The sequence below is a fragment of the Dermacentor albipictus genome, chromosome 6 (genome assembly GCF_038994185.2).
Source record: "Dermacentor albipictus isolate Rhodes 1998 colony chromosome 6, USDA_Dalb.pri_finalv2, whole genome shotgun sequence".
Classification (NCBI taxonomy): Eukaryota; Metazoa; Arthropoda; class Arachnida; order Ixodida; family Ixodidae; genus Dermacentor; species Dermacentor albipictus.
In genome coordinates, this window is record NC_091826.1 from 34,040,193 (window position 1) to 34,062,055 (window position 21,863).

The window sequence follows — 21,863 nt, forward strand, 5'->3', positions numbered from 1 at the left end:
GTTGAAATGCTACGGTGCATAACCAAATAGTGTTGTGCTTGATGCATAACAGGAAATACAAAACAACAGAACAGCCAGTAGCTTTGGTTTCACTTTGTCACTATGCATGTTACATAAGCCTCTCTAAAAGCACAAGAATTTTGTACATCGCCTATGTAACTTAGAAAAAAAAGTGCTGCGTCACCAGCGGGCGTTCCTGCTTTTTTTGTTTTTTGACACATGCAGCAAATCTTGGCAGTCCAAGAAAATAGTCATAAATAAGTTGAGAAAAGTAGCCGCTCATGAACGCACTACACAGCCGCGTTCATAAATCGCAATGTAGCAAACTCTCGCTCATTATCAGTGTACAGAAGTACATATACGTTGCTGTAATCACGCAAATGGCTCGTATTGGCCTTCCGCAAGATTTAGTGCACAAAATGGTCCTCAAAGTTGGCTTTTACGCCTGCTGTGCACAGATCGTCCTACGATCACGGCCAAACACCGGTGGTCACACGGCAGTCGCAGTGTGTCGTGCGTATACGGCGGACAATGTCGTCCTGCAGAATCGAGAACGCGCGGTATCCGTTTACAAACTAAATAAGATGTATCCTATTTAGCTTGTGAAATTATACGATGAACGGACGTGCTTGTGACGCTGTCAGGCGTTAGTTTCGTCCTGCTTGGAAACATTCCATAGAAGCCGACGGCGGTCCACGATGTTCATGCCCAAAAGCACAAGCTTGCCTCATTCCGACTCGAAGTGACGAAATGTTTCCTTCGTAGCTCGCTCCGCGGAAGGCGAAAAAAAAACGCGTTCGTAAGCTCCCGATAGCAGCGCTAAGCTGCTGCCCACAATCGTAGCACAGCTCCAGCAGCAAACACGATCGGCGTACAAAACAACCACCGGCTGCATTTCTTCGCACTAAATAACATTTTCTTTTCGTTCTTAGCAACCATTATCTCCGGGCAGAGAGGATTTGTACTTCAGTAAACACTCAACCCGATGTGTCACCGAATATCAAGATCTTCCAACACGGCGGCCGCGACGCAGTCGGCTTGGAAGGTATATGGCGGTGGCCGCTCAGTGTTGCCAGTCTAATCCCGACCTTTGCGGTACTCTGAAATTTTTTCCAGTGACTCTATTTCGCCGTATTCCGCCACGCGTTAGTGAACGTTACAACGAAACAAACCCAGTGCATATGCATCCGCTGCTGCGGAATCGGCGGTAGATCAGCGGAACGGCAGTCGCCGACGGCAACGAAGCAGTTGTTCCTCGTCGCGTCGTGGAGGCGATAACTGCGATGATAACAGTTCGCCATTCTACGCGATAGTGCGTGCAGGGCTCATTCTATCTCTCGTTGACGCTGATGTAGGCGTAGTGTCTGACGCCACTGAGTAGCGATAAGCTCGGTATAAGAAGCCACCGCGCTGTTGTGCGAGCGTAGCATTCGTGCCTGAAGACACCGCCATGCCGGATCGTGGACAGGGACGGGTGCACCGTTTTCGCGACCACGTCGTCGCCGGCGTCAACTGGCGACCGACGCGGTTCGTCGAGGAGGTTCCCAGTTCACGTGTGTGCGGCCTCTGCCGCATGATCCCGAAACGGATGGTGATGTTGCCGTGCTGGCACGCTCTGTGCCAATCTTGCCACGCAGCCAGTCTCGAAGGGGGCGTTGGCCAGTGTCCGTTGGATCAAGTGCAATTCGAAGAAGCGGAATGCGTGGGTTGTGAATTCCCTACCAGAACAGCGAACACCGTGAAGGTAAGGAGGAAAGAAACAATTTCTGTCACTTCTTTCTTTATTTTTTTTGGGGGGGGGGTGGTGCGGGTGGGTGGGTGGGAGTGGAAGGCAATTATGCATCAGTATTCCGATAATTCCGCTGCGGTATACGTACACGCCTATCGATTAGAGTGCCCCTTTTACCATTGCCCAAGAGTATTACACAAATTCACCCTCACCAAATGTTACTCTTCAGCGTTTATCGAAACTAACACAATAGAGCAACACAATTTAACTGTAGGGAAACACGGGAGATGGAAATTCAAGAAGATGATCAAAACGAGCACAAGGTGAAAGCAGGAGCCAACGTTTCGACAAGTGGACTCGTCTTCTTCAAGGCGACCTATGCAAATTTCCCCGCCACCGTATGTATTGGTGGAGTTCAAATAAAGGGGATAGGGCGTAAGGCGGGCGGGTTGTAAGATTCGTCGGGCGATCTCGCCGCTGCCACCATATGTTAGAGTTGTCGGATGATCTACGAGTTATAGGCCGATCTCACCGCTGCCATTCAGATGTGAGATATGGAAGTCGCAGCTGTAGGAAAGAGCTTGACTCTTCGTCGGGACTTAGGAGAGCAGGATTTATTTGCATGTTATTTACAGTTGAACATGGGATACATCGAGTCTAGCGCGACTCCCAAATGGAGCCCGCAAGACGAGCATACAGCAAACAGCTTACGAGCCCACCGCTCACGAGTACATTTCGAGCACGACAACGAGCACACTCTAGCAGCCGACAATCGCTGCTTATAAGCAATGCGCTCGACGTCATAGTTGGACGTCATTGTAGATGCCCCGCCCTTTTGGAGGAGGCGGGCTCTCGACACACACACACACACACACACACACACACACACACACACACACACACACACACACACACACACACACACACACACACACACACACACACACACACACACACACACACACACACACACACACACACACACACACACAGGTGCAATGGACCGGAGCCGACGTCAAAGGGGCTTCGTAGAACTCTGAGCCGACCGGGAAGCGCGACCGAGTAGCACATTGTCTTACGTCTTCGTCGCCGGCGTTCCCGCGTCAACTCCCCCACTCGTAGCGTCTGACACGCTGGCTGAGAAAACAAGGAAAGGAAGCAAAGGGAGAAAAAGCGATAAGAAAGCAACTTAAGTGTTGTTGCCTATAGCTTCAAATTTAGCATCCAGGATGTATTCTAAAGCTATCTTTCAAACCTTTATGCCTGTTGGTTGCAATGTCTTGAACTTATGGATAAGGTATCATCCTCTATTTTCTTTCTCGTTCCCACCTATAACATTGGCTTCTGCTTTCACCTTGTTCTCGTTGCGCTCATCATCACAATCTCACTGTAGGCTCATGTCAAATATTCTGTTGGAACTCGGTATTTACTTATTTCATAGCGTACCGCAAAAAGAGAAATAACAAAAAGGCAATACATTGAAATGTGCGACGTTACACTGACGTTTTGGGCTTGTTGTTTCTTCGTTAAATTCAAGGGGAAACTGGTAATGATTAATCACTTCAAGCGAGTGCAAGCGAATGATAATGGAAGCGAAAAGCACATGGCAGTCTCCAATGCACAAGAATGTTGCTGTCGTTCGTAGATGAGTTTGGAGCTGGAAGAATAGTTGAACAATGGGCGTATTTTTCCACGATTCTCGCTTAGCAAGGTTGCTTCTAGTGCGAGAGTAGCTGTCTTGCTATTTAGAAGCATAATTAAGTGATTCACTTTAACCTAGTATTCGTGTTTGATGCATCTTTAATGTTGAGACAGCGACAGATACGGCTTGTTGAGTTTGAGCATATTTGCTTCCCAAAAGAATCTGGCGATAACGCTGGCTCGAACCGTAATTCATGTAAAGGTATTTTCTAGAAGTTAGGGACAGAAATAGAAGGCGCCTTAATGAAAAATAGTTTGTCGGCCAAAAATTTATTTATTTATTTTATTTTCTATTAAGGTTTACTGCTGGAACGAAGCGCACGGCTGCGAGTACACGGGCACCATGGACCGCATGCTGGAGCACTACGAGAACGAGTGCGCATTTCACGCCGTGGAATGTTTGCGATGCGGCGAGGGAGTCCAGCACAGAGACCTGCCAACGCACTACGCGGCCGGATGCAGTGCCGGTGTTTCTACTGCGATCACAGAGTCCTCGCAACCTACAGCAGTGACACTCGAAGACTTGAACGCTGCCCTTGAAGACGTGAAGGCGATGCTGGGATGCCTCAACCACGACCAGCTGCTGCCAGTGATTCAGAGTCAGTTGAATGAGCTTAAAGAACAAGCCAGAAACCACGAAGCTAGGTTCACTCGCGAGCTCGGAGCATGCGAGCAGAATTTAAAGGCCGAGATGGAACAAATCACCGCCACGACTTCATCGACCGTGTCGCAACAGCAGACGTCTCAGCAAAATCCATTGGACGAAGCCAGCACGTCGAGGTCGCTGTCGTTGCGCTCGGGACAGGATCTGATCCTCCGAAAGTTAGAACGTTTAGCGCACCTGGAAAACTGGCGGAAAACTTCCCCGGAGGCTGATTCCAGCCGTGTCATTGCCCGTTGTGAGACTGAGTACGGTGACGTTGGGCATTTGAACAGTGCGCAGTCGATACCCAAGCGCATTAAAAAAAATGGGTGGGTGGAATATCGGCTGACCCTAGAAAACATTGAGGAAATCATTCAGTGGCAGGGAGACAGAAAAAAGTTTGCCGAGATTACGGTGCCGCACATGGAGGACACGTACTTCACGGTTGCCGTTTGGAAGTCCGGCGATTGTGCAGCTGACCTCGTTCTGAAGATCGAGTTTAACGGGACGCTGGTGGACTCCAAGTGTTGGCCGCCTTTCTGGAAAGTGTTCCCGGTGTATCCATTGCCTGTAAGGCCGTTGACTCCCGCTGCCGAGCGTTGTTCCTGCAACCGCGATGACCCCTCATTGCCACACTTCCACCTCAAATTTACTACAGACATTGCCTCGCTGAAAAATGACGGCTATTTCGGAGACGGAAAGATGGAGTTCTGTATCTTCCTCAACAAAAGCAAGATGGACGGTAACATCAGAGCACCACCATAACGTTCGTCATCGCAGAATGTGCACTGCACCGGAGAATCCTCCTCGCCGTTTCACAATATCCGTCACAGGAGCTTAACGAATTTTTGATCTCCTTTCTCGTAAATAAAGTGATCTCTGCGACATCTGTTTTTTGGAAACTTGCTATGCCTAGTAACTGTCAACCTATTCTTTTCTGACAGTACTCGCCGTTCGTTTCCTTTATTTCTTGTGCTAATACAGTCTTTGTTCCGAAATCTTGTGCTGTTCGAGTGGTTTCTCACCTTATGACATTCACCCCGATACTTTTCTCTCGATTATTGCCGCGCGGCTGTTAAAGCGATTGATTTCAATGCGACGTTCGTGTTTGATACTACGCTAGAGTACCGCGTTGTCCCGTGTCCCAAATACACGACCAATGCTTATGCGTCGCATCGCAATTATTTATTTATTTATTTATTTTACCTTAATTCAATGTCCGAAGGCGTTAAAGAAGGGAATGGATCAAAATACATAGCATGTGCAGATAACAGGGTATAATAATATTTAAAAAAAATTAACAAATGCATCCTTCAATAGTAGTTCTAAAAACAGACGTATCGGTTATATTAACAATTGAGGCCGGCAGATGATTCCATTCGATGGTAGTATTAGGAATAAATGAATAAAAAAATTGGTTCGTGCGACAGTGTGGAACGCACAATTTATGGCGCTCGTCAGTACGCGATTATGTGTATGCAGGTTCGGACAAAGGTTCACTTTTTAATTCCGGATTGTAATAATAAATGTTGTGCAGCAGTGATAAGCGAGCTAACTTCCCTAACTTCCTACGGCATGAGAGGAGAGGGAGGTTTAACGTAGCCTTCATAGATGTTACGCTTGACGTCCGACAATTTAGTAAGAATGAAACGTGCGCTACGATGTTGTATAGACTATTGCATTTCTAAGTAATCCAAGCCGGGGTCCCATACAGAAGAGGCATATTCAAGCTTAGGACGTATTAGTGTTTTGTATAGAAGTAGCTTCAAGTTAGCGGGTGCCATGGAGAAATTGCGACGGAGGTAACCAAGCGTACGGTTAGCATTGTTAGTAATGTGGTTTATGTGTGTTTGCCAGGAAAAATTACACCGTATGTGGACGCTTAAGTATTTATAGGAACTGACTTCTTCGAGTACAGAGTTCTTCAAGTGATAGTTGGATAGGTTAGACGAAGCAGTATGGCGGGAAATCCTCATTAGTTTGCACTTTTGGCTGTTAAGTCGCATTTTCCAAGCGTCGCGCCAGTTAGTTACCTTGTCTAGCTGAGATTGTAGTTTCAGAGTATGAGAATTTGATGATGTTACTCTGTAAATGACACAATCGTCTGCAAATAACCTTATGGAGGACGCTACACAGTTAGGCAAATCATTAACTTGAATGAGAAAAAGCAAGGATCCGAGAACAGAACCTTGCGGCACCCCGGAACTGACAGGACAAAGCGAACAGTCGAAATTGTTAGCTGAGGCAAATTGTGTTCTATTGGATAAGAAGCGTTATATCCATGAGATAATAGTACGGTCAATGTTGAGTGTATTTAATTTTAGACAATGCAATTCGTGAGAGACGAGATCAAATGCTTTAGAAAAGTCTATGAAGATGGAGTCAATGTGAAATCCATTATCCAGCGCGGCACCGATTTCATGTTTAAATGAAATAAGTTGAGTATCACAGGAAAACAATTTACGGAACCCATGCTGAGGAGATGAAAAAAAAAATGAATTTGTTTCTAAGAAGTTGACGAGATTAGAGTATATTATATGCTCTAGAATTTTGCATGGCACACTTGTTAGAGAAATTGGCCTGTAATTTAAAGCTGAATACACGTCGCCACACTTAAATAATGGAACCACCTTCCCGACTTTAAAATACTTTGGTAATGAGGACGACAGAAAAGATTGCGAAAAGATGTTGCACAATATTATGGATGAGCAGACTTGGGTATTTTTCAAAAACTTCGAATTAATGTCGTCTATTCCTGACGATGACGAAATCTGTAACTTACGAATCTAGTTCACGACACCATCGTAATCAATTAACAAAGGCTCCATCTGAGGAAAATTGATCTTAACAACTTCAGGTAGAGAAGCACAGGACAACACGTTATTCAAAAATGATTTCGAAAACACTTCATTGAGTCCACAAGAACATTCTTCTTGCGGAACAACAACACCATCTAACTCAGTTAACGATATTGTGTTACATTGGGAACCCTTGACAGTTTTCCAAGATTTTTTATTATTTGCAGTCAGCAGAGATTGAAGTGCATTGTAAAAGAAAACGCGTTTAGGTTCTTTGACTGCGTTTTTAAACAGTGAAGCAACCTGCTGATACGCACGCCAGCTATCAGCTGTGTTCCGGTCTTTTTTTTTTTTTGGTTTAGCGAAACCGCCGCTTCTTCCTGTTCGAGATACGTTTTAGGGATGCATTAAACCACGCTGCTCGATGGTTACACCGGAAAATTCGAAGGGGTATGTATTTTTGTGCTAATTCATTACATTTATTTTTAGAAAGCGACCACTTCTGTTCAACGCTCCGAGTGTAAAAGTCCATTTGTCCAAAGTCCACATGGACCATTTATCATCGTTAAGGTTTAGCCGCAATCGCTTGAATCTCGGTTTGTTGTGCCTCGCCTTTCCATTCCGCCGTCCTCGAATGGTTGGGTCGTTGTGATCAGCTTCTGATGCGTCACACAGCCTAGCAACAGCCAATCGCGCCCACCGGTGACCCCCGGGAATCGAACCCCCGACCCTTCAGAAATTAAAAGTGAGTAGCAGGACGCACGAATGATTGCGTCACCGCGCTGCTTCACTGCTCGGAAATTTGGGTGGCGTGTTCCACGTGACCCAGACACCGCCTGTCGCGTCCACTATACTTCGTCTGGCGTCCAGTCTGAAGCCGCGGTTCGTTTCCTCTTTAAAAAGAGATTAGAGGCCCGTGTACTCATATTTCGAATACCCACCGAAGGGAACGCTGTAGAGGAAGAACATGGCATTATACTACTGCATGTTTTATTTTATTGTTGACAGAAATACATCTTTTTTAAATCGCCTGTGGAGGTCGGCAAAAATCTACTTATTGTGCTGAAGTACTCGGATGTGTACGCATTGCTTCAAAGGAAAACCAATGCGCACACCTAACTAATAACAAAATTGAACTGAATCAGTATCCAACTAATTATTTGAGCAGGTATAGTGCAACGCGCGCACTCAATCCAGCGATTTCGCAAGGCTCGTCTGCTTCTGATGAAATGTTGAGAGTAGCACGAGGTTCGTGAAAAGCCCAGTCAACTTCCGGTGAAAATGTGCTCTTGTTCCGCTTCCTTTGCTTTTTTTGTCTAACGAAAGATTAATCCCGGCGACGGCGTCCGCATTTTGATGGGGGAGAAATGCGAAAACACATGTGCACCGTGAACGCTGATGCGCACGTTCAAAAAGTCCGCGGTGGTCAAAATTAATCCGCAGTCCCCCAGTACAGCGTGCCTCACAATCATATCGTGGTTTCGATGCGCAAAACGCCAGAATTTGAACAAAAATCACACACACACAGCAAAAAACGCCTTACACGCATTCAGGCTAGAATGTTGCTAGAAAGGTGAGCAGAAAGCGTTCGGGTTAGCCTGTCGAGTTCGTAACTGGTGCAGTGATTGCCACGCTATACGGCGAGTAAACAAGGCTGCACGGAATCTGACGGTTTTCGTGCGCCGTGTTATTCACGCGCGTGAACGAGCCGCATTCGAGTACTTGTGACCGCGAAAACGGGAGAGCACTATGTGACTACCGTACACACGAACCGGGCTGCAAACGCGTCAATGCTTCACTAAATGTTTTACTTTCTTTTACTCAATGAGTGCGTGATTGAAGTGCTATAACTGTCCCGATGCTCACACTCGCCGTTCCTGACAGAGCTGGTGCCCCATTCAGTGTTGTCTTACGTGAATACCCAAATTATATTGTTGCTAGAGAGAGAAAATAATGAAGCGCTTGTAACTGCTTGGACACGCGAAATAAAATGATGTAATGCTCCTATTTCGTTCAACACTGCACTCGCCCGCTGTAGTTGGTTATGTAGCTGAGTGCGTCCGCTGTCAGTGCAGAACGTTGCTCATCCTCGTTTCAAGCGTGTCGAAGTCTTACGTAAACACACATTAGTTAGCGCTTTCCCAACAAGTGCATGCAATACTTGGAAAATGAAATTTATTGTTGCTCTTACTGGTCGCGGTGTGCGAAGAGCACTGCAGGATCGAGACGACAAAGTCGGGAAGAGGTGGAGCACAATGTGTGACGGTAACGCGAGGCACAAATATGCACAAACATGCAGGAAAAAAAATTATAGCGTAATAGATATCGTCTAGTACAGTTTCATACAGCGGTTCAAGCCGCCAAAAAAAAGAAAGAAAGCTTGTGTAGATATACAGATATCGCTGAAAAAAAAAGCTAGGCTAACAGGACAATTTTCCAACTGCTGTGAAGCAGACGACGCTATATAGTTCCGTTGAATGAAATTAAGACTACCAGTGGGCCTTCTCGCAGTTTAATCTCCGCAGTATATTTGTGTGAGAAGAAATCTGATGATGAATGTAGTGTTTTGTGACGCAAGGGCCAAGTTTGACTAACGAGCGCCAGACCAATGGTAGTAAGATCAAAGTGAAGCGATAAATTGCAAGCAATTGATATGACAGGGATATAAAGGGCCTAAAAGTCGGTCACTGAACAGTGCATCAGAGCTGCATGTAATAAACCTACGACAATGACTATACAAAGCGTGCCAAGGGCGCGAAAGATCAATTGTGAAGGAATTACAATGTGCTAAAAATGTAAAAAAGGACTACTGCCGTGACAGAGCGCTTCAAACGCAGTGGCCTGAAGCCGTATGCTATACAAGGCCTACTTTCACAGCTGCATCCTCTAGAAAGAGGATGCGCTACGAAACTGTGGGGTTATTAACATGCAGGGCCACATCATTGAAGTAACCTAGGACAGCTTTGGTGGTAAAATGGGGTTCTTTACCAAGAAGCATAGCAGGATAAAGAGGGAGACAATACGGGTATGCTAGAGGAAAGTCTTTTTTCTTTTTCTTTCGGCTTCCCGACACTCCACGAGGACGTGGAGGACGGTGACCCTCTCACCACATCTACCACAGGTTGAAGGCGCATTGCCAGTCAACAGAAAATTGTTAGTACGATATGTGTGTCCTATTCTGAGTAGACAGAATAAGACATCAGTTCTTCGTGATTTTGTAACAGAGGGCCAGAAACCTAACTTTGGCTTAATCAAGTAGAGATTATCGTTTGTTTCATTGTCCCACAAATTACAGACGAAATGGCCGCATCAATTACATCGCAAGCTATCAATCCTGTCACTGCTTCGCAGTTTCGTTCGCAAAAAAGGCCTGAGATCTGCGGTAGAAATAGCAGTTGCAGGCTTGATAGCTTGCGATGTGATTGATGTGGCCATTTGGTCTGCCATCACATTACCCTCGATGCATCTATGGTCGGGAACCCAGCATATTAATAGATGTCTAAGAGATGAATAAATAATGCACAAGTAAGAATAAAACTGAATACGAACAGGATTTTTTTTCTTTTCTTAACGACGAGAGTGCTTTTACGACACTTAACAAGTCACTGTATATAATTGCTTTTTCTATTATTAATTTTTTTATGCGTTTAACCGCAGGCAGTACTGCACAGGCTTCTGCAGTAAGGATACTTCTGTGGGGATTCAATACACCAGATTCAGATAAAGAGGAGCCAACAGCCGCGAAAGCCGCAACATGCGATTTTGATGCATCGGTGTAGAATCGAGAACAAGCATACGTCGATTGGAGTTCATGGAAATGCATCTGAATTTCGAGCTCTAGTGCATATTTAGTAAGTCTTACAAAAGACATATCACATTCAACCGCCTGCCACTCCCATGGTGGTAGCTGCTTCGCTGGAGGCATTAAGCGATGTTCTAAGAGTGGGACATCCATTTCCACGCTAAGCTCCCTCACATGGAGTGAAAGAGGCTGTCTCACAGAGGGTCGACCATGGAACAGTGCAGTGCATGCCGAATCGTTAATAGTTTCACAACACGGATGCTCAAGATTAGAGCGCACATTAAGGACATATGTAGAGCTGATGTATGATCTCTGCAGATGGAGTGACCACTCATTCGATTCTACATATAGCTTTCAATGGGACTAGTTCTGAAGGCGGCTGTCGCCAGACGGAGTGCCAGATGGTGGACGGGTATCTAGATCTAGCATCTTTAGTGCACTCGGGGCGGCAGAGTTGTATACTATGGTACCATAGTCTAACCATGATTGAATGAGGCTCCTGCAAATATTCATTATACAGATCCTGTCGCTACCCCACGTTGTATGATATAGTATTATCAATAAGTTCGTTGTTTGTTGGCATGCATTTCACTTTGAGATGTTTTATGCGTGAGATAAAACTACGCTTAGAGTCAAGTATTATACCTAGAAATGTGTGCTCTTTGTTGACAGGTATTGGTTGTCCACACAATTGAATGCACGGGTCTGAAACCAGGCCGCTCTTTCTTGTAAAGAGAACACAAGAACTTTTGCGGGGATTGACTTTACACCTATATTCGTCTGCCCACTTATATATCTTGTTCACGTCCTGCTTTACTTGTCTCTCGCACACTGCAAGGTTTCAGAATATGAAACCTATCTGTATGTCGTCTACGTAGACGGAATAAAATATAGCTGGTGGGAATGAACCGCACAGTGTGTTCATCTTAACTTTAAATAATGTGCAGATGAGCACATCTGCCTGGGGTGCACCAGTTTCCTGTATAAATAGACGTGGGAGTACATTCCTGATTTTTACGTGGAACGTACGATTATACAGATAGCTTTCTATTAGGTTTAGCATATTGTCACGGATGCCCATTCCCGCCAAGTCTCGCAAGATCCCGTAGCGCCACGTTGTGTCGGACGCCTTCTCCATATCGAGTAATATAAATAAGAAAAGCAGGTTGTGTACAAACGCGTCACGAATATTTCCGTCAATGAGCACCAGGTGATCGGTTGTGGACAGACCTTCTCTGAAGCCAAACTGATAGGCAGTCAGTATTTTGTTCATTTCAAGGACACTGACATAACTGCAGCCACAATAGTTCTCCCGGCGACGAGCAAAATTCTTCTGGTTTCGGCAGCCGAAATGTGCTCACCTAATTGCCCACCGCACGTGTGTGAAGTTTACGTTAAACACCGTTTAAAAAATTTCTTCCCTTCAGGCCTGCGCGACAAAATTTCTTATACAAGCTGAAAAAAATTGCGCCGCTTTTTGTTGCTAGGTAATGCGCGTTTGCACGCGAACTTTTGAGCTGTTCGTGTAACGGGCGTAGTCAGTGTTTCATTTCGAGAGATCGAGGGGGGTCCTACTCCTTAAATGTACGTTCACGCGTGTATTGGTATGTGTGCATGTATATATGTACATACAAACTGAAAATTTCGGGGGTTTGGCATACCTCCGCCTACGCCGATCGTTCGAGCGTAGCCTGCATTAAAAAGTGTCGTCTCGCTCAGCGCTTGCGAACAATTGCCGCATGTAGCACGCGACCAGCAGACAAAAATGCAAATGGAACACCGCGCGGCATTTGCCTCCTGCGTGCGCGAGGAGTGGCTTCACTGCAGACCTGGAACATAACCGCGGACCTATGCGCAACTCTGCTCCCTGCAGGAGCATATACAGGGACACTATTTCGCCACGCACTCGCATGGCCCCTGATATGTTGTGGCCGAGTGTACGTGACAACGGAACAAGCCCAGCGCATATGCGTCCGCTGCTGCGGAACCGGCGGTGGATGTATGGAACGGCTGTCGCCGACGATAACGATGCCCTTGCCGCGTTGCGAAGGCAATAGGTGCGATAAGTGTTCCCCATTCTACGCGATAGTGCGTGCAGGGCTCATTCTATCTCTCGTTGACGCTACTCTAGCCAACGTATGTGAGCCCACTCAGTAGCGATAAGCTCGGAGGAAAAAGCACTGCGCTCTTGCGCTCTCGGGTAAGCGTACGATTCGTGCCTGAAGACGACGCCATGCCGGATCACGGACGAGGGCGGGTGCACCGTTTTCGCGACCACGTCGTCTCCGGCGTCAACTGGCGACCGACGCGGCTCTTCGACGAGGTGCCGAATTCACGTGTCTGCAGCCTCTGCCGGATGATCCCAAAACGGATGCTGCTGTTGCCGTGCGGTCACGCTCTGTGCCAATCTTGCCACGCAGCCAGTCTCGAAGGCAGCTTTCAGCAGTGTCCATTGGATCGAGAGCCATTCGAAGAAGCGGAGTGCTTCGGTTATGAATTCCCTACCAGGAAAGCAAACGCAGTGAAGGTGAGCCGGAAAGAAACAATTTCTGTCACTTTTCATGGGGCCGGGGGGGGGGGGGGGGGGGGCGAAGCAAATTATGCATTAGTATTAACATAATCACGCTAAGGCATATCTGCACGCCTAACATTAGATTGCCCCTTTTCATCATCACCATCATCAGCCTGGTTACGCCCACTGCAGGCCAAAGGCCTCTGCCATACTTCCCCAATTACACTGGTCATGTAACAATTGTGGCCATGTTGTCCCTGCAAACTTCTTGACCTGATCCGCCCACCTAACTTTCTGCCGCCCTCTCCTACGCTTTCCTTCCCTTGGAATCCATTCCGTAACTCTTAATGACCGTCGGTTATCTTTCCTCCTCATTACGTGTCCTGCCCATGCCTATTTCTTTTTCTTGATTTCAACCAAGATATCACTAACTCGGGTTTGTTCCCTCACCCAATCTGCTCTTTTCTTATCCCTTAACGTTACACCTATCATTCTTTCCATAGCTCGTTGCGTCGTCCTCAATTTAAGTAGAACCCTTTTCGTAAGCCTCCAGGTTTCTGCCCCGTACATAAGTACTGGTAAGACACAGATGTTGTAAAGTTTTCTCTTGAGGGATAATGGCAACCTGCTGCTCATGATCTGAGAATGCCTGCCAAACGCACGCCGGCCTATTCTTATTCTTCTGATTATTTCAGTCTCATCATCCGGATTCGCAGTCACTACCTGTCCTAACTAGATGTATTCCCTTGCCACTTCCAGTGCCTCACTACCTATCGTAAACTGCTGTTCTCTTCCGAGACTGTTAAACATTACTTTAGTTTTCTGCAGAATAATTTTTAGACCCGCCCTTCGGCTTTGCCTCTCAAGGTCAGTGAGCATGCATTGCAGTTGGTCCCCTGAGTTACTAAGCAAGGCAATATCATCAGCGAATCGCAAGTTACCAAGCTATTCTCCATTAACTCTTATCCGCAATTCTTCCCAATCCAGGTCTCTGAATACCTCCTGTAAACACGCTGTGAACAGTATTGAAGAGATCGTATCTCCCTGCCTGACGCCTTTCTTTATTGGGATTTTGTTGCTTTCTTTCTGGAAGACTACGGTGGCTGTGGAGCCGCTATATATATCTTTCAGTATTTTTACATACGGCTCGTCTACACCCTGATTCCGCAATGCCTCCATGACTGCTGAGGTTTCGACTGAATCAAACGCTTTCTCGTGATCAATGAAAGCTATATATAATGGTTGGTTATATTCTGCACATTTCTCTATCACCTGATTGATAGTGTGAATATGATATATTGTTGAGTAGCCTTTACAGAATCCTGCCTGGTCCTCTGGTTGACGGAAGTCTAAGGTGTTCCTGATTCTATTTGCAATTACCTAGCAACGGACAGTAAGCTGATCGGTCTATAATGTTTCAAGTCTTTGGCATCCCCTTTCATAAGGATTAGGATTATATTAGCGTTTTTCCAAGATTCCGGTACGCTCGAAGTCATGAGGCATTGCGTATACAAGGAGGCCAGTTTCTCTAGAAAAATCTGCCGACCGTCCTTCAACAAATCTGCTGTTATCTGATCGTCCCCAGCTGCCTTCCCCCTTTGCAAAGCACCCAAGGCTTTCCTTGCTTCTACCGGTGTTACTTGTGGGATTTCGAATTCCTCTAGACTAATTTCTCTTCCATTATCGTCGTGGGTGCCACTGGTACTGTATAAATCTCTATAGAACTCCTAAGCCACTTGAACTATCCCATCCATATTAGTAATGATACTGCCGGCTTTGTCTCTTAACGCATGCACCTGATTCTTGCCAATTCCTAGATTCTTCTTCACTGCTTTTAGGCTTCCTCCATTCCTGAGAGCATGTCTCATTCTATCCATATTATACTTCCATATGTGAGCTGTCTAACGCTTGCTGTTTAACTTCGAAAGTTCTGCCAGTACTATCCTAGCTCTAGGGTTAGAGGCTTTCATACATAGGCGTTTTTTGATCAGATCTTTCGTCTCCTGCGATAGCTTACTGGTATCCTGTCTAACGGAGTTACCACCGACTTCTATTGCACACTTCTTAATGATGCCCTCAAGATTGTCGTGCATTGCTTCAACACTAAGGTCTTCTTCCTGAGTTAAAGCCGAATACCTGTTCTGTAGCTTCATCTGGAATCGCTCTATTTTCCCTCTTACCGCTAACTAATTTATCGGCTTCTTATGTACCAGTTTCTTCCGTTCCCTCCTCAGGTCTTGGCTAATTCGAGTTCTTAACATCCTATGGTCACTGCAGCGCACCTTGCTGAGCACGTCCACATCTTGTAGAATGCCAGGCTTAGCGCAGAGTATGAAGTCTATTTCATTTCTAGTCTCGCCGTTCGGCCTCCTCCACGTCCACTTTCGCCTATGCCGCTAGCGGAAGAAGCTATTCATTATCCGCATATTATTCTGTTCAGCAAACTCTACTAATAACTCTTCCCTGCTACTCCTAGTGCCTATGCCATATTCCCCCACTGCCTTGTCTCCAGCCTGCTTCTTGCCTACCTTGGCATTGAAGTCGTCCATCAGTATAGTGTATTTTTTCGCTTTAACCATAGCCGATTCCACGTCTTCATAGAAGCTTTCGACTTCCTGGTCATCATGACTTGATGTAGGGGTGGAGACCTGTACAATCTTCATTTTGTACCTCTTATTAAGTTTCACAACAAGACCTGCCACCATCTCGTTAATGCTATAGAATTCCTGTATGTTACCAGCTATATTCTTATTAATCAGGAATCCGACTCCCAGTTCTGTTCTCTCCGCTAAGCACCGGTAGCACAGGACGTGCCCGCTTTTTAGCCCTATATATGTTTCTTTTGGGCTCCTAACTTCACTGAGCCCTATTATATCCCATTCACTGCCCTCTAATTCCTCCAGTAGCACTGCTAGACTTGCCTCACTAGATAACTAGGGGACTGATTGCCGGGGTTTGATTTTTGTGTTCATATAGGAGGTTGTGGCCAAGTACTGCAGCGGGGTGGCCAATCCTGCTCTGGTGAGGGAGTGCGTTACCGGTTCTGGTCACCGGGATCAGGCCACACTCCAGGCCTTGTTTGTGCAATTTTATCAACACGCGGATTTTTTTTTTATTCCGGTGAAAAATTGCCGGCACCGGGATTCGAACCACGGACCTCTTGCACGCGAGGCGGGTGTCCTACCTCTACGCCACCGCTGTTCTCGTTCCCACCTATAACATTGGCTTCTGCTTTCACCTTGTTCTCGTTTCGCTCATCATCACAATCTCACTGTAGGCTCATGTGAAATATTCTGTTGGAACTTGCTATTTACTTATTTCATAGCGTACAGCTAAGAGAGAAATTACAAAAAAGCAATACATGGAAATGTGCGACGTCACACTGAAGTTTTGGGCTTGTCGTTTCTCCGTTAAATTCAAAGGGAAACTGGTAATAATTAATCACTTCAGTGTCAACTGATGATAAATCAGGGCAAGCGAATGATAATGCAAGCGCAAAGCACATGGCAGTCTCCATTGCACAAGAATGTTGCTGTCTTTCGTAGATGAGTTTGGAGCTGGAAGAATAGTTGAACAATGGGCGTATTTTTCCTCGATTCTCGCTTACCAAGGTTGCTTCTTGTGCGAGAGTAGCTGTCTTGCTATTTAGAATCATAATTAAGTGATTCACTTTATCCTAGTGTTCGTGTTTGATGGATCTTTAATGTTGAGACAGCGACAGATACAGCTTGTTGAGTTTGAGCATATTTGCTTCCCAAAAGAATCTGGCGATAACGGTGGTTCAAACCGTAATTCATGTAAAGGTATATTCTAAAAGTTAGGGACAGGTGTAGAAGGCGCCTTAATTAAAAACAGTTTGTCGGCCAAAAATTTTAATGTGGGCTATTTATATATTTTATTTACTATTAAAGTGTACTGCTGGAACGAAGCGTACGGCTGCGAGTACACGGGCACCATGGACCGCATGCTGGAGCACTACGAGAACGAGTGCGCATTTCACGCCGTGGACTGTTTGCGATGCGGCGAGGGAGTCCAGCACAGAGACCTGCCAACGCACTACGCGGCCGGATGCAGTGCCGGTGTTTCTACTGCGATCACAGAGTCCTCGCAACCTACAGCAGTGACACTAGAAGACGTGAACGCTGCCCTTGAAGACGTGAAGGCGATGTTGGGATGTCTCAACCACGACCAGCTGCTGCCAGTGATTCAGAGTCAGTTGAATGAGCTTACGGAACAAGCCAGAAACCACGAAGCCAGGTTTACCGAGATTACTCGCGAGCTCGGAGCATGCGAGCACAATTTAAAGGCCGAGATGGAACAAATCACCGCCACGATTTCCTCGACCGTGTCCCATCAACTCACATCTCAGCAAAATCCATTGGAGGAAGCCAGCACGTCGAGGTCGCTGTCGTTGCGCTCAGGAGAAGATGAGATATGTGGAATGAGTGGACACTTAGCCCACCTGGAACACTCGCGGCAAACTTCCCCGAAGCATGATTTCAGCCCGGTCATTGCTCATTGTGAGGCTTTGTACGGTAGCGTTCGGTATTTGATCAGTGCGCAGTCGATACCCAAGCGCATTAAAAAAAATGGGTGGGTGGAATATCGGCTGACCCTACAAAACTTTGAGGAAATCATTCAGTGCCAGGAAGGCTCAAAACAGTTTGCCGAGATTACGGTGTGGCACATGGAGGACACGTACTTTACCATTGCCGTTTGGAAGCACGGCGATTGTGCAGCTGAGCTCGTTCTGAAGATCCAGTTTAACGGGACGCTGGTGGACTCCAAGTGTTGGCCGCCTTTCTGGAGAGTGAACGCGGTGCATCCAGTAACATTCCATGTACGTTCGTTGACTCCCGCTGCCGAGCGTTGTTGCTGCAACCGCGATGACCCCTCATTGCCACACTTCCACCTCCAATTTGCTGCAGACATTGCCTCGCTGATCAATGACGGCCACCTCCGAGACGGAAAGATGCAGTTCCGTATCTGGCTCAACGGGGCAATGTACGGTGGGATCAGAGGAGCACCCTAGCGTTCGTCATCGCAGAATGTGCACTGCACTGGAGAATCCTCCTCGCCGCTTCACAATATGCGTCACAGGAGCTTCACGAATTTTTGATCTCCTTTCTCGTAAATAAAGTGATCTCTGCGACATCTCTTTTTTTGAAATTTGCTATCCCTAGTAACTGTCAACCTATTCTTTTCTGACTATACTGGCCGTTCGTTTTGTTTATTTCTTGTGCTAATACAGTTTTTGTTGCCAAACGTTGTGTTCCTCGCGCGCTTTCTGACCTTATGGCGTTCACCCCGATACTTTTCTCTCGATTATTGCCGCGCGGCTGTTAAAGCGATTGATTTCGAGGCGACGTTCGTGTTTGATACTACGCTAGAGTACCGCGTTGTCCCGTGTCCCAAATACACGACCAATGCTTATGCGTCGCATCGCAATTATTTATTTATTTATTTATTTATTTATTTATTTATTTATTTTACCTTAATTCAATGCCCGAAGGCGTTAAAGAAGGGAATGGATCAAAATACATAGCATGTGCAGATAACAGGGTATAGTAATATTTAAAAAAATTGAAAGTGTGGATTAACAAATGCATCCGTCAATAGTAGTTCTAAAAACAGACGTATCGGTTATGTTAACAATTGAGGCCGCCAGATGATTCCATTCGATGGTAGTATTAGGAATAAATGAATAAAAAATTGGTTCGTGCGACAGTGTGCAACGCTCAATTTATCGCGATGGTCAGTACGCGATTATGTGTATGCAGGTTCGGACAAAACTTCCCTTTTTATTTCCCGATTGTAATAATATATCTTTTGAAGCAGTGATAAGTGTGCTAACTTCCTACAGGATGAGAGGAGAGGGAGATTTAAAGGAGCCTTCGTAGATGCTACGCTTGATGTCCGACAATTTAGTAAGAATGAAACGTGCGCTACGATGTTGTATAGAGTCCGTTGCATTTGCTAAGTAATCCAAGCCGGGGTCCCATACAGAAGAGGCATATTCAAGCTTAGGACGTATTAGTGTTTTGTATAGAAGTAGCTTTAAGTTAGCGGGTGCCATAGAGAAATTGCGACGGAGGTAGCCAAGCGTACGGTTAGCATAGTTAGTGATGTGGTTTATGTGTGTTTGCCAGGAAAAATTAGATGTTATGTTGACGCCTAAGTATATATAGGAACTGACTTCTTCGAGTACAGAGTTCTTCAAGTGATAGTTGGATAGGTTAGACGAAGCAGTATGGCGGGAAATCCTCATTAGTTTGCACTTTTGGCTGTTAAGTGGCATTTTCGAAGTGTCGCACCAGTTAGTTACCGTATCTAGATCAGATTGTAGTTTTAGTGTAAGAATTTGATGATATTACTCTGTAAATGACACAATTCGTCTCCAAATAACCTTATGGAGGACGCTACACACTTAGGCAAATCATTATTATAAATCAGAAAAAGCAAGGGTCCGAGAACAGAACCTTGCGGCATCCCGGAACTGACAGGGCAAAGCGAAGAGTCAATTGTTAGCAGCGACAAAATGTGTTCTATTCGATAAGAAGCGTTCAATCCATGAGATAATATTACGGTGAATGTTGAGTGTATCTAATTTTAGACAAAGTAATTGGAGAGAGACGAGATCAAATGCTCTAGAAAAGTGTATGAAGATAGTGTCAATGTGAAATCCATTATCCAACGCGGCACCGATTTCATGTTTAAATGAAATAAGTTGAGTATCACAGGAAAAATTTTACGGAACCCATGCTGACGAGACGAACAAAACGAATTTGTTTCTAGCAAGTTGACGAGATTAGAGTATATTATATGCTCTAGAATTTTGCATGGCACACTTGTTAGAGAAATCGGCCTATAATTTAAAGGTGAATTCACGACGCCAGACTTAAATAATGCAACCACCTTGCCGACTTTATTCTATCGTGCTGATTACCAAAGGATTTTAGATTGCGAAAAGATGTTCCACAAAATATGGATGAGTACACTCCGGTATTTTTCAAAAACTTAGAATTAATATCGTCTATTCCTGACGATGACGAGATCTGCAACTTACGAATCAAGTTCACGACACTATCGTAATCAATTAACAAGGGCTCGATCTGAGGAAAATTGATCTTAACAACTTCAGGTAGAGAAACACAGGGCAACACGTTATGCAAAAATGATTTCGAGAACACTTTATTGAGTGCAGAAGAACATTCTTCTTGCAGAACAACAGCACCATATAACTTTTGGGAACCCTTGACAGTTTTCCAAATTTTTTTAGTATTTTCAGTCAGCAGAGATGGAAGTGTATTGTAAAAGAAAACGCGTTTAGCTTCTTTGACTGCGTTTTTAAACAGTGAAGCAACCTGCTGATACGCACGCCAGCTATCAGTTGTGTTCCGCTTTCTTAGTTTGACGAAAGAGCCGCTTCTTCCTGTTCAAGATACGTTTTAGGGATGCATTAAACTACGCTGCTCGATGGTTACACCGGACAACCCGCAGGGGTATGTATTCTTGCACTAATTGGTTAAATCTAATTTTAAGAAGCGACCACTTCTGTTCAACGCTCCGAGTGTAAAAGTCCATTTGTCCAAAGTCCATATGGACCACTTAGCATCGCTAAGGTTTGCCGCAATCGCTTGAATCTCGGTTTGCTGTGCATCGGCTTTCCATTCCGCCGTCCTCGAATGGTTGCGTCCTTGTGATCGGCTTCTGATGCGTCACACTGCCTAGCAACAGCCAATCGCACACCCCGGTGCCCCTGGGGATCGACCCCCGACCTTTCAGAAATGATAAGCCAGGAGAAGAACAGACGAATGATAGCGTCACCGCGCTGCTTCAGTGCTTTGAAATTTGGGTGGCGTGTTCCACGTAATCCAGACACCACCTGTCGCGTTCACAGCTTCATTAAAAAAAATTATGGGGTTTTACCTGCCAAAACCACTTCCTGGTTATGAGGCACGCCGTAATGGAGGACTCCGGAAATTTCGACTACCTAAGATTCTTTAACGTGCGCCTAAATCTAAGCACACGGGTCTTTTCGCATTTCGCCCCCATCGAAATGCGGCCGCCGTGGCCGGGATCCGATCCCGCAACCTCGTGCTCAGCAGCCGAACACCATAGCCACTGAGCAACCACGGCGAGTGTCCACTAGATCGTCTTGCGTCCCGTCTGAAGCCGCGGTTCCTTTCCTCATTATTTTACACAGAGATTCGAGGCCCGTGTGCTCGCATTTCGAATACTCACAGAGGGCAATGCCGTAGAGGAATAACACGGCATCATACTACTGCGTGTTTTATTTTAATGTTGAGAGAAATACATTTTTTTTTATCGCCTGTGGAGGTCAGCACAAATATACTTATTCCTCTGAATTACTCGGAGATGTATGCATTAGTTGAAGGGAAAACCAATGCGCATACCTCACTAATAAAATAATTGAATTGAACCAATATTCCACTAATTACTTGAGCAGATATACTGCAACGCACGCACTGAAGCCAGCGATATCACAAGGCTCGTCCGCTTCTGATGAAATTTTGCGAGTAGCACGAGGTTTGAGACAAGCGCAGTGAAACCTGGGATGAAAATTCGCTGTTGTTCCTCTTCGTTTTCCTTTTAACAAAGCACCAATCAGGGCCGCAGCGGCCGCATTTTCATGCGGGAGAAATGCGAAAACACCC

The 21,863-nt window shown here is 45.7% G+C and overlaps 2 protein-coding genes across 3 annotated transcripts in view; both read left to right on the forward strand.

The window, feature by feature from the left end:
• Nucleotides 1-1,290: 1,290 nt before the first annotated feature.
• On the forward strand, nt 1,291-4,958 carry LOC139060957 (uncharacterized). The gene is made up of 2 exons (XM_070540312.1): nt 1,291-1,744; nt 3,729-4,958. Exons 1-2 carry the CDS (start codon nt 1,451-1,453, stop codon nt 4,836-4,838), a joined length of 1,404 nt encoding a protein of 467 aa, XP_070396413.1. The 5' UTR covers nt 1,291-1,450; the 3' UTR covers nt 4,839-4,958.
• A 7,645-nt stretch (nt 4,959-12,603) lies between these two features.
• Nucleotides 12,604-21,863, forward strand: part of LOC139060958 (uncharacterized) — a 28,037-nt gene continuing 18,777 nt past the window's right edge. The window contains exon 1 of one of the 2 annotated variants that reach the window (XM_070540314.1): nt 12,604-13,200. The gene's annotated coding sequence lies outside the window, so the exon portion shown is untranslated. The remainder of the gene's footprint in view (nt 13,201-21,863) is intronic. The other variant, XM_070540315.1, reaches the window with a different exon arrangement.